General features: G+C 31.3%; 1 protein-coding gene across 1 annotated transcript; it reads left to right on the forward strand.

The window, feature by feature from the left end:
* Positions 1-5,782: 5,782 nt before the first annotated feature.
* LOC145839971 (uncharacterized) lies at positions 5,783-16,217 on the forward strand. Its single transcript, XM_082947254.1, has 14 exons — positions 5,783-6,057; positions 7,196-7,291; positions 7,554-7,720; positions 9,968-10,204; positions 12,087-12,313; positions 12,619-12,854; positions 13,067-13,187; positions 13,268-13,334; positions 13,482-13,530; positions 14,311-14,514; positions 14,852-14,929; positions 15,146-15,199; positions 15,269-15,527; positions 15,748-16,217. The coding sequence occupies exons 1-14, from the start codon at positions 5,783-5,785 to the stop codon at positions 15,931-15,933; spliced, it is 2,256 nt and encodes a 751-aa protein (XP_082803380.1). The 3' UTR covers positions 15,934-16,217.
* The last annotated feature ends 241 nt before the right edge of the window (positions 16,218-16,458 follow it).

Here is a 16,458-nt window from a genome sequence, read left to right on the forward strand (position 1 = left end):
ATTTAAAAAGTTTAAAAATCACTATCCTATGCAATTAAAAATAAAAGTAAAGAAGAAATTTATTAATGTAAGATTTGTTTAAAGCTCTTAACAAATACTTAATCTAAAAATTCGTTTAAACAACTATAAAATCAAAAAAAACCTTCTAAAGTAAATTTTTAAAAACTATATAATTTATTTATGAGATATACAAAAAAACAATTTTTTGTTTTTATTTTACGTAAGTTAACAAATTTGTTTTGAATAAAATGAAATTTTTCCATCTTTCTAAAATAAATAAACAAACGTGAAATAAAACAACAATATTTTTAATAACAGTATATGTTGTTTACCGCTAGATTTAAATCACAGTTATTACTGATGACCAGATCATTGAGTATATAATATATTTGCTATTTAATGGTTCGGACACTTCTATAATTGTTGGTATTTAAACAAGAAAATGTCATATAAAACAAGTATTTGTTTGAGTATAACAAATTAAAAGTTTCAGCAACTCACATAATACTATCCCTGAAAGAAGTTCTTATGAATTACAGTAGTACAGTAATATTAATTAAAGCTTCAAAAGTAATCAAGCTCAGTAAAAAACCTATACAAAACATATTATGATTTCACAAATCACATACAAAACACATATAATTAACAAAACCAAGCCGCTTCAATCAGCTAATAAAATATCACAACTGAAATATGTTAGCACTGCAGCGCGCTTTAAAACATTTACTAACCAGAACGGCTTGAGGGAATCGTAACTCGATTTTCCCAATTGCCTCCTTAAACCGCTACTTTCTCAATATTACATTCTATTTTTACAATTTTAATTTACGGAATTTAAGTTCAGTTTATCTACTATGGCGCGAAACTCAATGACCTCGCGGTTTAATTACCACCGAACTTTGAAGCACCAATAGCAGGTAGCATGTCAGCATGTAACTGAATGCTCTGCAGGTTAGCGGTTTATCTCTCCTTAGGGAAATATTTCAGGGGAAGTACTATCAAACGCGAAATCTCATATGACGTTTTTCCACGAGCGAGCGATCGGTTTTCCACCGAAAAAAAAGAGTATGGGTCACGCATTGTGACGTCATAAAAGCAGATGGTTGAACGGTAAGTTTGCAATATTTGTAACACACTGTTTTAGCAAAAACTTCCAAAAAAAAATTATATTCTGTTTATTTTTTTGCTCTGTAATCCGTTTTTTTCTTTCGAGGTGTCTGCTCTGTATTGTTTAACGATTGAAAGAAATGAAACTTTGCAATGCTGCTTTTTTTTTCGTTTACAAATGTTAGTTTTGACAATTTTTTCAACTATCTACAATTTAAACTAACTCGCTTATAAAAAAAGGTTTACAAATAAATAAAATAAAAACTTACACGTCTATTTTGCAAGTTGATTAAAAAAACAACCAACTCCAAGTTTTTAAGACTTTAAAACTAAACATTGTCTTTACACTTCTTCGCTTTCCGAAAAAATAAAAACAGCCAATTACCGAGAAAAAGCACTCGTCAAAAACTAGCGACGTCGGCCGAAAGCACTAAGAAAGCCAATAAAAAGCGACGATAAAGTTTCTCCCTTCTAACAGCGCTTAGCAAGGTTATTGCTTCCTGTGAGCTTAGAACTACTTTTACACGCAATTTAACTTCAGTTTGTCGACTATGGCGCAAAACCAAACGACCTCGCGGTTTAATTATCATCGAACATCGAAATTTGTGAAAAGATATTCAGCGTGAGTACTTTCAATCGCTAATAATAGGTTACATACCAGCACGTAACTGAATGTACTGGAGGTTAGCGGTTTATCTCTCCTTGGGGAAATAATTTTAAAAATTTGAACGCAGAATCCCAGTGAGGCTTCAGTTTGATTTATGACGTTTTCCGCGAGCGCGCGATTGCACGAACAACTCGGGTCATGCATTGCTCGTTGTGACGTCACAAGCTGATGGCTGAACAGCGAAAGTAGGGAAAAGTCTTGCCACACTGCTTTTTAGTTTGAAAAGTTTATGTTGTTTTCTTGGTGACTTTTTCTTAACTATTTATAACTTGAACAAGTCGCTTTTATGAAAGAAACAAAAAGTGAAAAAAATACAACAATCTTATGCAAACTCTTTTAAACTAAACAACCATCTTAAAATTTTTAACATTTGAAAACTAAACAGTATCGCACACTTGTTCACTTTCCCAAAAAAAAAACAGCCACTTACCCGGAAAAAACTCCCGCAGAAAAATAGCGAAGTCGGCCAAAAGCACAATGAAAAACCGATAAGCAAAAACAATTTTTCCCCTCACTAAGCGCACAGCGAGGTTATTGCTTCCTGCGTCCCTCCCCACAATTACGACCCCTCGTAGCTTGGCAGTCGCTTTTCAGTCGCACGGGCACGAAAGTGGGGGTGGCGGCATTGTTGAAGGGTCGTGTGTGATCTGATGCTTCGTCTCTCTCTCTCTCTTTTCACTTTCGAGCAACAGCGGCGGCGATTAAAAGTTTGCTGAGCGGCGACACGGAGAGAGGCGAGCGGCGGAAAGAAGTGCATTCGACGGCAAGTCGACGAGCAGAAGCTTTTAATTTTGTAGCAGAAGCAAAGCGAGACGGCAGCTTTGGAAGCTTGTCGAAGTTTTGAATATCGAGATTCTGTTTTCGTAGGTGGTTAATGAGCAGTTTGCTGGTTTGAAAAGTTTTTATTTGAAACACATTGTTTAGTTATTTTTGTTATATGTTTTTTGATGTTTAAAAGTTTAGGTTTAGATTTGTTAAGTTTAAATAAATATATCTTTCTTGGTTTAGTTTATTCACAAACTAATTACAAGAATGATAAAGTCTGTAACACAAAACATAACTAAAACTAGGTAAATACTTTTACATCTCCCCCCAGATTTTATCTACTAAGGAGATAAAACGGCAAATTTACCTAGCAAAACAAAATTTCTTTTTAAACAATTTGTTACAACTTAAACGCATTTTTCAGGTCTAAAATTCAACAAAATTCAAAAATTTCAAAAATCTAGATTCTGCCGCGGTTGGCGGTTAATGAGCTGTTTGCTGGTTTAAAAAGTTTTTATTTGAAACACATTGTCGAGTTACTTTATTTTTTTTTTGTTGATTGAAAGTTTAGGTTTAGATTTGTAAAGTTAATTCGATCAACTATACTTTTTGTTTTATAAATAGTATGAACAAGAACTTAAAATGAGTAGTTAAAATATTTTGATACTTTTTTTGCAGTTTTTGTAACTACTTTAAAAAACGAGATTTAAAATTTTTAAACTATTTTTCAACATCAATTAAATGAAAACTAAACAACTAATTTGATTTAAAAAAGTGTTTTTATAGATTCAAACAATCATTTTTTATTCTGAAATTGTGTTAGATTAAAAACTATACAGTAAACTATTAATAATTGATGTATCCGAAATATAAATACTAGCTCCTCTTATCAATAAAATAAATGATTACAAAACAATTGTTCTAATTGTTAAAATAAAATAATACTAAAACAGTTAGACATTGTGTAGCAAACAGTTTTTTGATAATTTTAAAAAGTCTAATTTTATTAACAACAAAATTAATTGACATCTTTATTTATATACATTTTTTGAACTAATTCTAACTGTTTAATAAACTGAATGTTTATAATACCTTTACTTAAAAGCCTAAACTAACAGCTTTATAATATTTTGTCATTTATATTCTATAACTTTTTAGCAATGTTCATTGGTAGACAAACGAAGATTGTAAATTAATTATGCATCGAATAAGTAGACTGAGTAAATAAAAGTATGCGTAAAAATCAAGGAAGAAAAAGTTGCCTTTTTTAGCGGAGCCGTAAAAATATTTAAAGGGTTGTTGGACTGCGGGCTCTTCAAAAATCTCAACGAAATTACACAACGCATCCAGAAAACCAGCGAGATTTTATTAGAGACCTTTCACAATCGCCCCCCTTTTTAAAGCGCTGTGCCGTCGCACAAAGCGATGTTATCTCAGCAGCTAACTGCCTTTTCCCTAGTTTAACGAGTGACAACAGCTTGCGAGTGATAAAAGCGAAAGGGGATAATCTCGGCGATAAGAAGCAGCGAAATTAAGTGAGGGCAAGTTGTATGTGAATGATGGGCGAAGAATCATTTGAACTCGAGCTTTCTCTTTATGGCTTCCAAGTGAAGCCAGCTCCTCACATGTCGCTAATAAGAGACGCCGAATTATCAACCGTCTAAAAAACTCGTTTTTCTGGCAGCATAGAAACTTTTCTTGCGTTTGGAAGTTGGCTTACATAAAGTCATAATCTCTGATGGCCACTTGCATGCTCTCAGAAGCCATACTGATTTCTTTGATAACTTATTTTTTCCTTGCGCTTTGTAAAAGCTTTTAAAAATGCTCATATAACAAGCAGACTCATATACTTGCTTAACGTTTAATTGTTTTAATTCTAACTAATACATTATTGAATAGTCTACTTATAAAAACTACTACTTTTCTAACAAACAATAAAGTTTTTGAGTTCTTATTAGCTGGTGGCAAGCATTTCTTTCACTTTCCACACGCGGTATTCCATCAGAAATCATTTAAAAAACAATCAGCGTGTCGAAATTACTTGGGAAGGCGAACAAATAAAACGAGACAGACAAGTGGTATGCCGAAAACTGTCGCCTTCACTTCAGTTTCCGAACAAAAAGCAAATCTGTCGCCGACATCGCTAATTTCAACTCGCTTCTTTATCCGCTAACCTCATAACACGCGATTTTCAAATCGCTTTAACAGACAGCTACCACACACAACGCGCCGCTAATTTCTTCTCTCGCTAATTGTAAGCTCTTTAGAGGCCGTCGCTTTTTTTTTTTCGTTTTAAAGAAGAAAAAGCTTTAAAAGCAGAGGGGCGGTGATTTTCGCTCGGTGTGTTTTCGGTTGCGTGTTTTATTGCAAACACACAAACAAAGAAAAGCGATTGCGGTGTTTGCACAGCGCGCTTCTGCTAACATGATTTCGCCCGTTTCGCCGAGGTCCGAGGTTTGTAACCGCAACAGAAATTAAATTAGTTGTTGCCGCATCACCTTAACCTGTTGTCAGGCAACGGAGCTGATCGCAATCTGTCTTCCACGGTTCCTCCTCCCAGGTCGTCACAACGGTCGAAGTCGTTTGCCGTGGTAACGAGATGATGAGAGGAGCGCGTTTGTCTAAAGTCTAAAGAGCTATAATTTTCCAAAAAAATATTTTTAAAAGAGGTTAGATGTGATTAGATATTGTTTTTAAAAGTGTCTGAGGTGTCTTATTCTTTTAATCACTAAATAAGCGTAAGCGTAGTATTCAAAATTTAAAAGTTTTGAATAAGCTTTTGTTTAGGTAGTGTTTAGGTTAGAGGCGTTAAGAATAATACATTGAAAAGAAATATCTTTTGTTAATAATGTAAGACTTTTTCAAAACATTTTTCACATGGTTTTAAAGCAATTTTTAGTAAATATCTTACAATTTACTATATGTTATGAACTACTCTAGTTAAATTCAAAACAACAGCTGTTTTATATTATTTTAATTTGTTGGTAAATAATACTTGTTTGTAAATTAGACATTAGTACTTTTGTTTCTGATAGAAACAGGATAAAACTGAGAATCATAATAAAAATTGTTAAAAAACTAAATTTTAAGCAGATTGCTTTTTTTGTAAACTATAAAGTTTATGTTTTAGAAATAAGGTTTAGCATGCGAAAAATACTTTTTTAAATTACAAACATTTACTAATCACTTACAGGTATTTAATAACAAAATAACACTTTTAGTTTAAATAAAAAAATTCTAAATATGGGTTCTTCAGCAGTTCCGGGTATTTCTCCCGATTTATCGACAATTTTAAGCCAATCAGGTGCTGAGTTCGGGGATTTTTTTTCTCAACCCGACCTTGCCAGTATGTGGATGCTTAACAACCCGGCAGCCATGTTGCCTGGTAACCCGTTTCCTGGGGGATTTCCGCAAATTCCCTCTAACTTCGGTGGGATGAATGGGGCTAAGCAGCAAAAAGGTGGTGATTTTTCCGGGTACGACCCGCTAAGATTAGGAGGCCCAAATCAGTTTAACTGGTGAGTATTTAAACAAATTATTCTATAACTAAGTAAAACAAAAAGTTAGTAATATCTTTTTATCAACTGCTGAAAATACCTATTTAAAATTACGTTGCCTGTAATCCTTTAAAACTTCGAAAAATTGTACTAATGTTTTTAAATTAAGAAATGTTTGCTTTGAAATAAGTTTTATTGTTTAGCTTTGTTGTGTGGTAGTTCTTTAAATATATTTTTCCACTCTAATATTACAGGTCAAAAAACAAACAAATAAACTTATTAACAATCATAAAATTTACTACAGGCGTTTATACTTATCTGGAAAAAAAGTTAGAATTGATTAACTAAATCGGGCACAAACTTTATTTAAAAAATAATATAAATTACTAGTAACTATACTTGAACTTTTTTAAGACAATAATAAACTTAATAACTTCAAAGTAACATTACCTGATAAAGTTGTGTCTTTCAAAACAACACTGCTAAAGACTATAAATACTAAACCTCGAAAATCCATCAAAAAGCTTTTCTTTGTGAAAAAAGTTTTAACTATAGACATATGGTTTACTTTACCGCGTCTGGAGGGACCTTAAAACCGCCTTCGCAGACGTCGGTGATTTTCGTCGAAGCTGTTTAATAAAACTGCGGAAGTGCTGAAAGCGAGACGACCCAGTTATGCCACCTCGGTTGCCAAGCGAGAGACCACAAGCGTTTATCTGCTTCATTGCAGCCACAACTTGGCAACCGTTGCTAAGGAGCTTGTTTACATGGTGACGTGTTGGGCTCGTCGGATGTGTTTTTACTGCCGCATGTGTGGCTGGTTGCTATGGAAACTGCTGACTTGTTTAGTTGTAACAACAAAAATATTGAATGTAAAATAAGATTGTACTACCGGTACGCTGTTGCAAAACAAAGTTCCCTTTCGTTTAGTTTATGTACTCAAAACAGTGTCAAAAACTTCTCTTTATTTAATTTGTGTTTCTATCTGTTGTTGCTTAGTATTTGAATATTTTGCAAGCGAAAACATCTTTAAAACAATAAATTCGATTTTTGTTCTTTTCCAACCTTTCGTATGAACTGATTTTATCATAAATGAAAGTTTAAAAAATTACACAAGCAGATTTTAAGTTTGTTATTGCCTAAAACTAAAAGTTTTCAGGTTACAAATTTTAAACCTGATGAGCTTGAACAAAAAGCAAGAAAATATGTTGCCGTTTCCTTATATGCCAATGTTCGACAACACAACGTTTTCACGGTAAAGTTATAAATTACCAAAACTATAATTAGAATAAAGCGTTTTTTAATCGGTTTTTAAGATAAAAAACTAACTTTCACTTGCATTAACTTAACTTGATTTTTTACTTAATAACAATAAAAAAAATTTTTGTTACTCATTTTTTTTTTCAAAATAAACAGTTTGCAGTTTTGATACAACTAAGTTTAGTAATTAACTATAACACCGTTTTAGATTTTTATTGTTCTTTTTATTTTGTTCCTGATTCTCAACTTTTACACAGCAACAACCAGCTCAATCATCATCAGCTGGTTTCCACGCAACAGAGATCAACTTCCGCTATGACGTCATCACCAGAACTGTCATCCCCGACTTTCGTTGCCGAATGTCAGCAGTCCCCGACTGCTGTTAGTAGCAACGGAAAAAGAGTCGTTACTCCTAACAACAACAGTAAGTTTTTGTTAAAGTGTATAGTGTGCACACGATGAAAAAACCAATACGAAACTAAAGTTTTCATTTATATTTACTATAATGTTTTCTAAATATATTTATCATTCGGTTTATAAAATTATTTTTAATTTATTTTGGATTTTCTAAAAAAAAGTTGTAAAAAGGCCATTAACTTTGCATATGATGAACAAATTTTGCAGCTGTTAAATTTAATTATGTTCTTTAAAAATAATTTGAAGCAAGCAATGGTTTTAACTTTTTCCAGCTTGAATTTGTTTGTGACATTAACGACTGCAGAAAGTATATCAGTTTTTTAATATATATAAATGTCACTGAGCACTTGAATATATAAGCGAATTTTACACATATTAACTTACACTCGTCAAAGCTTTACGGGTTCGCGAGCTTTTAACAAGCGCATTGATGTTTCAACAAATTTAAATTCAACTTATCAATCCTACAAACTCGCACGTGCTTAGGTGCTACGCGGCTCAAAGTAGATTTGATTGCTATATAAAGCTGATTTCAGTAACTTCGGTGCCAAGTCCTGACACCGTGGATTAGCGTTGATCTTCCCCTTTGTTCTAATCTTCAGCGCTATGAAACCCTACCCTGCGTAACGCTGGTGTATAGAGAAGGTGATTAGTTATTTCAGACGAGAAACAGCGAGAAATATTCTTGTTGTTTTGTTGTTGGCGGTTTACAAACAAAAAACTGCTTGCGATATTTGCACACAAGTCAATGTAGACGACTGCCATCATGTTGATGAATTTTTGTGTATTTGAGGATTAAGGATGTGCCTTTTTTGTTTGTTTTTTAAATCATTATTTGTTTGATTTGATTTTTAATACAAAAAATGTGAAGCATAATTAAATATATTGATCTAGTCAGAAGTTCCTGTGCCTCTAATAAATCTTACTTCTTAAATAACGTTTTTAGATGTGTAAAATGAGAAAGCTTACAACAAAAATTAATGACAGAAAAATTTGCGAGTAAGCAAAAAAGCCTGCATAAAAATATCAAAAGTTTTTCTCTGCTAAAAGGTTTTGCAAAACCCTCTACCTACTGCCTTACTAATTAAGCTGCACCTCGCTAGGATTTTTAAAACGCTGAAAAGTCGACTTGTCTCGCGATGTGTCTTTGAAAAGCGTTAAGTCACGGAACACGCCTCTGAAATCAGCTAAAAGCTCTAAGTGTCGCGGCGAGCTCAGTCGGCTTTTTATCTGCCGTTCAATCATTCAGTGAATTTCGGCGGTAATTATTCTCGCACCACTCACCTCACACGTCTCAATAGAGAGAGAGTTTCAAACGGCCGCAGCGTAAAAAAGCGAATATAAATCTGGCGCGGCGATAAATAATGAATAAAAGCTTCTCGTCGTTCGATCGTCAGCTGTCGGGCGGCGCTTTGTACCATAGAAAGCTGGAAAGCCTATTGTGTGACAAGAGAGCGAGCACTTTTGACACAGAGATTATTATGACGTCACAGCGAACGTTGTTTGGCGTACGAGCGGCGGGTAAAAACGTTTTGATTGGCACAAATCGTCGAGCGGCGTTCTCTTTTTTTTTTCGCAAAGTGCCGTCAATTTTTGTATAACGCACCCGCGTTAACACCGCAAATATTCGATTCCGTTTGTACAGGCAGCATCGAATTACAATCATTGAAAACTAGTCACGGTTATTCGCTTCCTTCTGCTCGAGATTATCTGCTGCTGTCGCTGCTTCTTTTTATCGCCGCTCTTAATTCTTTGTCACATCATTGCAGCTCACCTATTCGGCTTTTTCTTTGCGTTGTTGTGTGTTGCCAATGGAAACCTTCGTCGATAGAAGCGTTGCTAGAGGTCACCATTGGCTGCGTGTCTAATTTATCGATTGACGAGCTTCCTTTCCGTTCCAGCTTCATTTTAAATCGCATCCTGCGAGTGTTCACTCTGTATTTTTTATCTCATAAAGTTAATTGAAACTGAAAGGCAACTGTCGTCGGTGAGTATTTATAATAATACATTGCTTGTAAATACTTTTAGCTGCACACTCAAAAAATTTATAGTTCAAGGTTTTCATTTTCTAATATTATTACAATTGAGTCTGATAACAAAACTGTTTACCAAAACAAGCAATAAAGCTTAAGAAAGTGTATTTTGATCTGACATAATACATAAGTTTATTTATAGAAAGATAAAATTTCAATGTATAAACTTATTTAAACTTAAAATCTAAATCTGTTTAAATACAAGTTAAAAACATCCGCAGATTTGATGGAAAGTTCAATGAGCAAAATGAGACTTCAAAACCGGTTGTTAGGTGCAACCAGTCATCACCACGTGGCAACGGAGGGTTGCAGGTGGACGGTGAACCTACCGAAAGGTCACGTGAGCAGCTCGGAGGTGGAAGTGAAGAAGGACGAAGGAGGAGAGGAGTTTTTGGAGGTGACTTGCGGCGACAACAATGCCCTCCTCTACATCGCAAGACTCAGCCAGGGTAGCAAAGGTGGGTTTATGTTTTTAAACAATTGTTTATCTGATGTTAAATTTTTATTTTTTTTACTTAATGCATATATGAATAAATAACAAATTATAAACTAGAACAGTTTAGACAAACTTTAGATTTTATGAAATTATTATTTACAGTTAAAAGACAGGTTTGTCAGTACATCTATATTAAAATAAAACTAAATCAGATTAAAATAATTTTTGTCTAGTGTTTTATGAACATGCAATGTTTAAAGCTGCTAAATATTGAATAGATAGGATATTTTTTTCTTTTCTAGTTAACTCTCTTGCTTCATAATAGCAAACTATAATTTCGTTCAAATTAAAAAGTAATTTGTTTTAATGTATACAAGAATCAAGTTTTCATTTTTTTTTGTCTTTTATGATATTGTGTTGCTTGTAAAGTTTCTAAATAATTTAATCAAAAAAGATACTAAAAAATCTTTATAAAAACTAAATTGTCTTTTAAACAAAGCCTAAGCATAATAAATTTTAAAATTTACCAAAATGTAAGTATTAAAAATTTTTAATAATAATGCATTTGTGCAAAATATTTGTAATAGCTGTTATATCTATTTGTCTTAAGTATGCATAAACATTGTGTCGATATTTTTTTTTTATCATATTTAATATAAAATATTCGTATTTTAAGAAAACCATTATCAACAACAGTAAAGTCCGTTTAAACAAAACCTATAAGAATTCTAAAACTAAAAAACTTAAAAGAACAGCATGTTTTGCTTAAAATATGTTGTAATTGACAACAGCTCACAGTTAAATAGGTTGCAAAGCAGACTGCGAGTTAAATCACGAGCGCAAAAAGTATTTCGTTGCAATTTAATTACTTTCTCGCAACGCAGACTGTTCCTTATGTTTCGCCTTAATTTCTTTCAGTTTGTTTGACCAGAACGTGAAATTCCATTGAATACGGCCGCTCGTGATTTTTTAGAGAAGTTTTCTTTTTCATGTTTAAGTCGATTTTTGCTCGGAGTGCCGTCTCTATCTGTAAATTGAATTATCTTTTTGCGTAAAACAAAACAGAGTGAAGTTTAATGGTATTATTGTATTTATATTTTTTCTATTTTTATACGTTAAATTTCAATGATTTAATAAAAAAAAGTTTTCACCTAAAAATTTTAAATGCTTTATTACAAAGAAAAATGAAGAAAATAAGTAGCTTAAGGTATTATTCAACATTTAATTTTGAATTCAACCGATCTAAACTTAACAGGCAAAGCAAGTTTTTTTTTAATTTCTTAGTGTCTTTACATAAAAGCATGAAAAGTTCTTAGAACTTTAGTATTTTAGTTTACTTTAACATTTTTTATTTACTATCATTTGAAAAATTTATAAGCTCATCAAATTGACAATTTTTATTTTGTTAGCAATCAATGAGTCTATAAAATTCGTGATTATAATGGGTGGCATAATAAAAAATAAAGGATAAAATTAAAAAATGAACAACTTAGTTGTAAGCGCTCACTTAATTAAAATGCTGTAAATATGTCAAAAGTTTTAGAACTTTGAGTAGGTGGTTATTTCAAGTTTATTAAACAATAAAAACCAGCTTGGTGCGAGTTTGAAATGAGAGAACTACAAACTTATAAAACGAGTTACGCTTTTCGTTTCATTTAATAATCAGCAGCCTGTCGCGTTTCACTTTAACTTTTAGTACAAAAATATTGTGAGTCGCTTGTTTTAAGAAAGACAGATTTTTGTTTTGATCTCATTTTTTTTGTTGAAACTTAAATTCAATTCCTTATCAGTGCGTTTAATAATCTTAAATTCAAAACTAAAAGAAACAAAAATCTTAGATTTGTTCAATAGTACACAAATTTTGCTAAAACAAACATTTATACTAAACATTTATAACTTTTCAGGCAAGTCAATTCTGTACGAGCTGGGGGGCAAGCAGAGCTGGATGCACCCCAACGAGTTCCAAGCGATAAGCGGGAGAGAGACTGCCAAGGATTGGAAGAGGAGCATTAGACATCACGGGAAGAGTCTGAAAGCTCTCATGTCAAAATCGGTGATCATTCATCATCAGAACGAATGCGAATGTGAATGGTGTCTGAAAAACATTGCTTTCCTCGCTCAACAAAACAGGGTGAGACTATTTACTTTGTAGCAGTCTTAAACCACAATGATCTTTTATTCATTTTAACATAGTATAATATATGTTTATTAACATAAATTTTGTCTTATAAAAAAGTAACAAAAAGACAATGCTTTCCATACGAATAAAATAAAAGTTTAAAAAATAAAGGATTCTACTTTTAAAAATAAATAAAAAATAAAGAAAAAAACAGCACCAAGGGTCAAATAAGAATGATTAAGATTTTAAATTTTGAATTACTCAAGACAATAGATTTGTTTTCTAAATTTTTAAAAGTAAGCAAAAATATCAAACAGACAAGTTCTGCTGAAGATGACGTCACAAATAAAATAAGCCATGTTTTCCCTTCCACCATCAACAACCAGCGGGAAGATCATGATGACGTCACTGCATGGCAACCGTTGGTTTCGTTGCCAAGCAACTTGCCCAGCTCTTCACTGATGGGTTTCGACAACTCGCCGTTGCTAGCCAAAATCAGCGAATCAGAGACGAGAAATTCCGCTTTCACTTGCGTTCTGCCGTCTAGAAAAATGTTTGTTGTTAATTTTTTCATTTAAATAATTTTTTAATCTTTCCAATCTATATACCTTTTTTATCACTCTTTAATTTAACTTATACATTTGTTATGTATTTTTTCCATGAAATAAATGAATTTAAAATAACTATAACATTAAAAACAAAGTAATTTAGATAAAGTTTTACGTAGTTGAGGGGTATGTCTCTAATAACAGAGTTTTTAATCAGAGCTTCTCAGTCGCAAATGCAACGAAAATCTCCATGTTCGATTGATAAAAAAGCTCAAAGTCCTGCAGCAAACGGAGATACATTTTCTAGAAAAAGATCACACAACGTTGAACAAAATCAGGTTGGGAGTTTGTCAGATAGAGAAAAAATATGTATACATAAATAATATTTTTACCAAATTACAACTCTTTTTTTTTGCAGAATATGTTAAACGAAGAAGCAAACGAATTACATCCAATTGTTAACAAAATATCAAAAATTGAAAACGGTTCGTTTTTTAAGTATTTGAACACACAAAATAAGTAATGAATAATTTTGAAACCTGCATATATTTTAGCACTACATTTAAAATAAAATTTTAGACCAACTATATATGCTTAAAGATTTTACAATACTAAAATACAGAATTTTTTAGGCTTTCTGCCGAATTTACACGAAAATTCAATCAACCTCGACTATAAAAAGTAAGTAATTTATTTATATTTTATTATATGTAAAATTGCTCACAGTTGCCCTTTAAAAAACAGCAAATTGTTCAAAGTAAAAGTTTCCGTCAACATCTAAGCGCAGATAACTCTTTTTTTTAACAAACAGTCGTTTTATTTTTAAATCTAATTTCTTTGTGGTCTTAATTTGTAGAAGCAGACTTTTTTGTTAATGTTTTTGTTCAAGCCAACTTATTTTGCTATGCGAGCAGCTGTTATTAAAAAGTAATTTTAATAATGTTTTCAAAAAAAGTATTAAGTTGATTTAATTGAAATAATCAAAAATAGACAGACTTTTTGTAATACTGTATAATTAAATAGTCAATTTGCTGATACTTAGATTTATACTGAAAAAAAAGTTTTAACTTAGCTTAGTAAATTGTTAAATACATTTAAAAATTTTAAAAAAAGTTTTTTATTTTTGTTACATATATGTTGTCCAAATATACTGCTAAATAAACATTTTGAATACTTCAATTTACTAATTTACTAAATTTAAATAGATATTATTTGAGCGGACTAATTTGTAATCACTTTAAGTTTATTACTGGCAAAGCATTATGAGAATAAAAAATTGTTTATTTATATCTAGTCATATGTAATTTAAAGTTACAATTTTAGACAAAAAATAATTAAGTCATGTTCTCTTACAACAAGATGCTTTGTTAAACTATCAAGTATTTTTTCTTACTTATAATGAAATATAAGTTTTTTATAATTGTTTTTATAATGTTTTTTTAATTAAATATTTATTTACAGATTGATGCAGGATCAGTCAAATCTTGTAAAGAACATGACGGCTGCATTCGGACAATTGGCGCCAAATTTACTTGAAAATATTAAAATAAATTGCAAGTCTCAAGTAGAACAAGAAATGAGACAATCAGAAGAATTAGAATCTTTTGAATTACGTCAGAAAATCAACTTAAAAAATGTGAAAGACAATGCTGAAATTTTAGAAAAGTAAGCAGTTATGTAGTTATAAAAACATTATTTTAAACTTAATTAAATCTTTTTTTTAATTAAAAAACTATCTAAGAAGCTGCGAAGATTGATTTTAATTGAAAACCTATTTTGAATTTGTTAAAATATCTTTTCAATTATTATCATTAATATTATTAAAAAAATAAATTATTTTAAAGCATGGTTAGTATCAACTGATACGGCTTAAAATTTAACTATAAAGCTAAATAACATATACTCAATTTTAGGTTCAATATGGCTGTTGAAGCTAACTTGATATCTGTTAAAGCATACAACGTAACACTTTTCAGGTTTAATTTTTTAACTTTTATTTTAGCATATCAAACGAGAAAAATGAAACTTTTGTTAAAAAGTTAATACCGAAGATTGTAAAAAGACCAAGTAGCGTTCCTATGTAAGTATTTTTTGTACAATTCATTTAGTATAAAAATACTTGTATATTAATATAGATATAGTTTAAAAAAACATAAATGCATACTTCGTATCACTTAGATAAAAAAAAATTAAAAAACTTTTAGTTTTCAAAGCTTAAGTGGTAAGAATAATCTCTTCTGCAGTAGTGTATAAAAAAATGTTTTTGTTATACAAAACTCAATATTTTTATTTTCAGAAAACTTAAAAAAGAAACAAAAAAGCCGAGAATTTTTCATTCACTCTTTGACTTGTAAGTTAATAGTACGTTAGATATAACTTTATGTATTTAAAAATGATATAAATTTGTTTTGTTATACAGAAATTCCACTTTCGAAGGCGCTTCTTTTAAGAACTTTAACCTTCAGACCGATAAAACAATGCTTAAAACTAAACTTGTGTCTCACACTTCATCAAAAAATGCTTCACTGCCGAGTGAGACTAACAACAGGTCATCTTTCATGTCTGCTGACAAAACTGCCATAGAAAGGATATTGAAAAATTCTGATGAAATGAGCAAATGGAGTTGTGATAGAGTCGGTCAGTATTTAGACGAAATAGATTTGGGGCAATATAAACAAGTGCGTCAAATATATGTAACTATAAATACACCATTTTGTTTGAACCTTCTTAAGACTATGTATAGTTAAATTTTTACGTAGTAACACATATTTTTACTTCAAATTAAAACTTTAAAAATAAAATGACTTCAATCGTGTTTAAATTAAAATTTTAAAGCTGTTGTTTGTTTTACAACACGAAACAAAACTACATTTTTTTAAATAGTAACCATGACAACAGATCTTTCTTGACAACGGCATCAATGGACACTCCCTCCCGTTCATTAGGGAGGAGTCATGCTTGAGCAGGTTGCAAATGAAACTGGGTCACGCTCACACCCTCATTTCCTCCGTTCACCGTCACTTGGGGTCGTACTTCTTCTTCCTCGAAGCTCACTTTTCACCTTCCTCACCTCTTGCTATTTAGGGTAAAACCCGAGATTGAAACTTAACAACTGTGCAAATTAACGTCTCTTTTTGCTTACACGGCTTTACCTTTTTTATTATTTTAGGTTTTTAAAAAACATTTTACAGTAACTTTTTGTCAGACCTCAAATTAGGAGAAGAATATTTTTGACCGACGATCTTTAAAAGCAGTTACCTTTTGTGCTCCATGTTCTATTTTTTCTGACTAAAAGCATACTTTGAAAAAAAAAAGCATAAGTTTATTAACTTTTTTTTATTACCAGATCGACAACTTTTGGTTTTTCTATGTGCAAAAAATTTATAAGTCTAAAGTTTGTATGATATTTTACTTCAACATACTAAAAAAAACTTAATTTTTCTACAAATGACTGATTTTCAAACAAGGTTTTGCAATAACATAATTTCATACAAAAATTCAATTGTATTTCTACTTTTAACAAATAATATATTAATAGATAATTACTGTAAGGTAATATATTTTTAGTTTTTTAAGCTTTTAATATTTAAAACAAAATAGTCTTTTATG

This window comes from Thalia democratica, chromosome 1 (assembly GCF_965202585.1).
Source record: "Thalia democratica chromosome 1, ktThaDemo2.hap1.1, whole genome shotgun sequence".
NCBI classification, from domain to species: Eukaryota; Metazoa; Chordata; class Thaliacea; order Salpida; family Salpidae; genus Thalia; species Thalia democratica.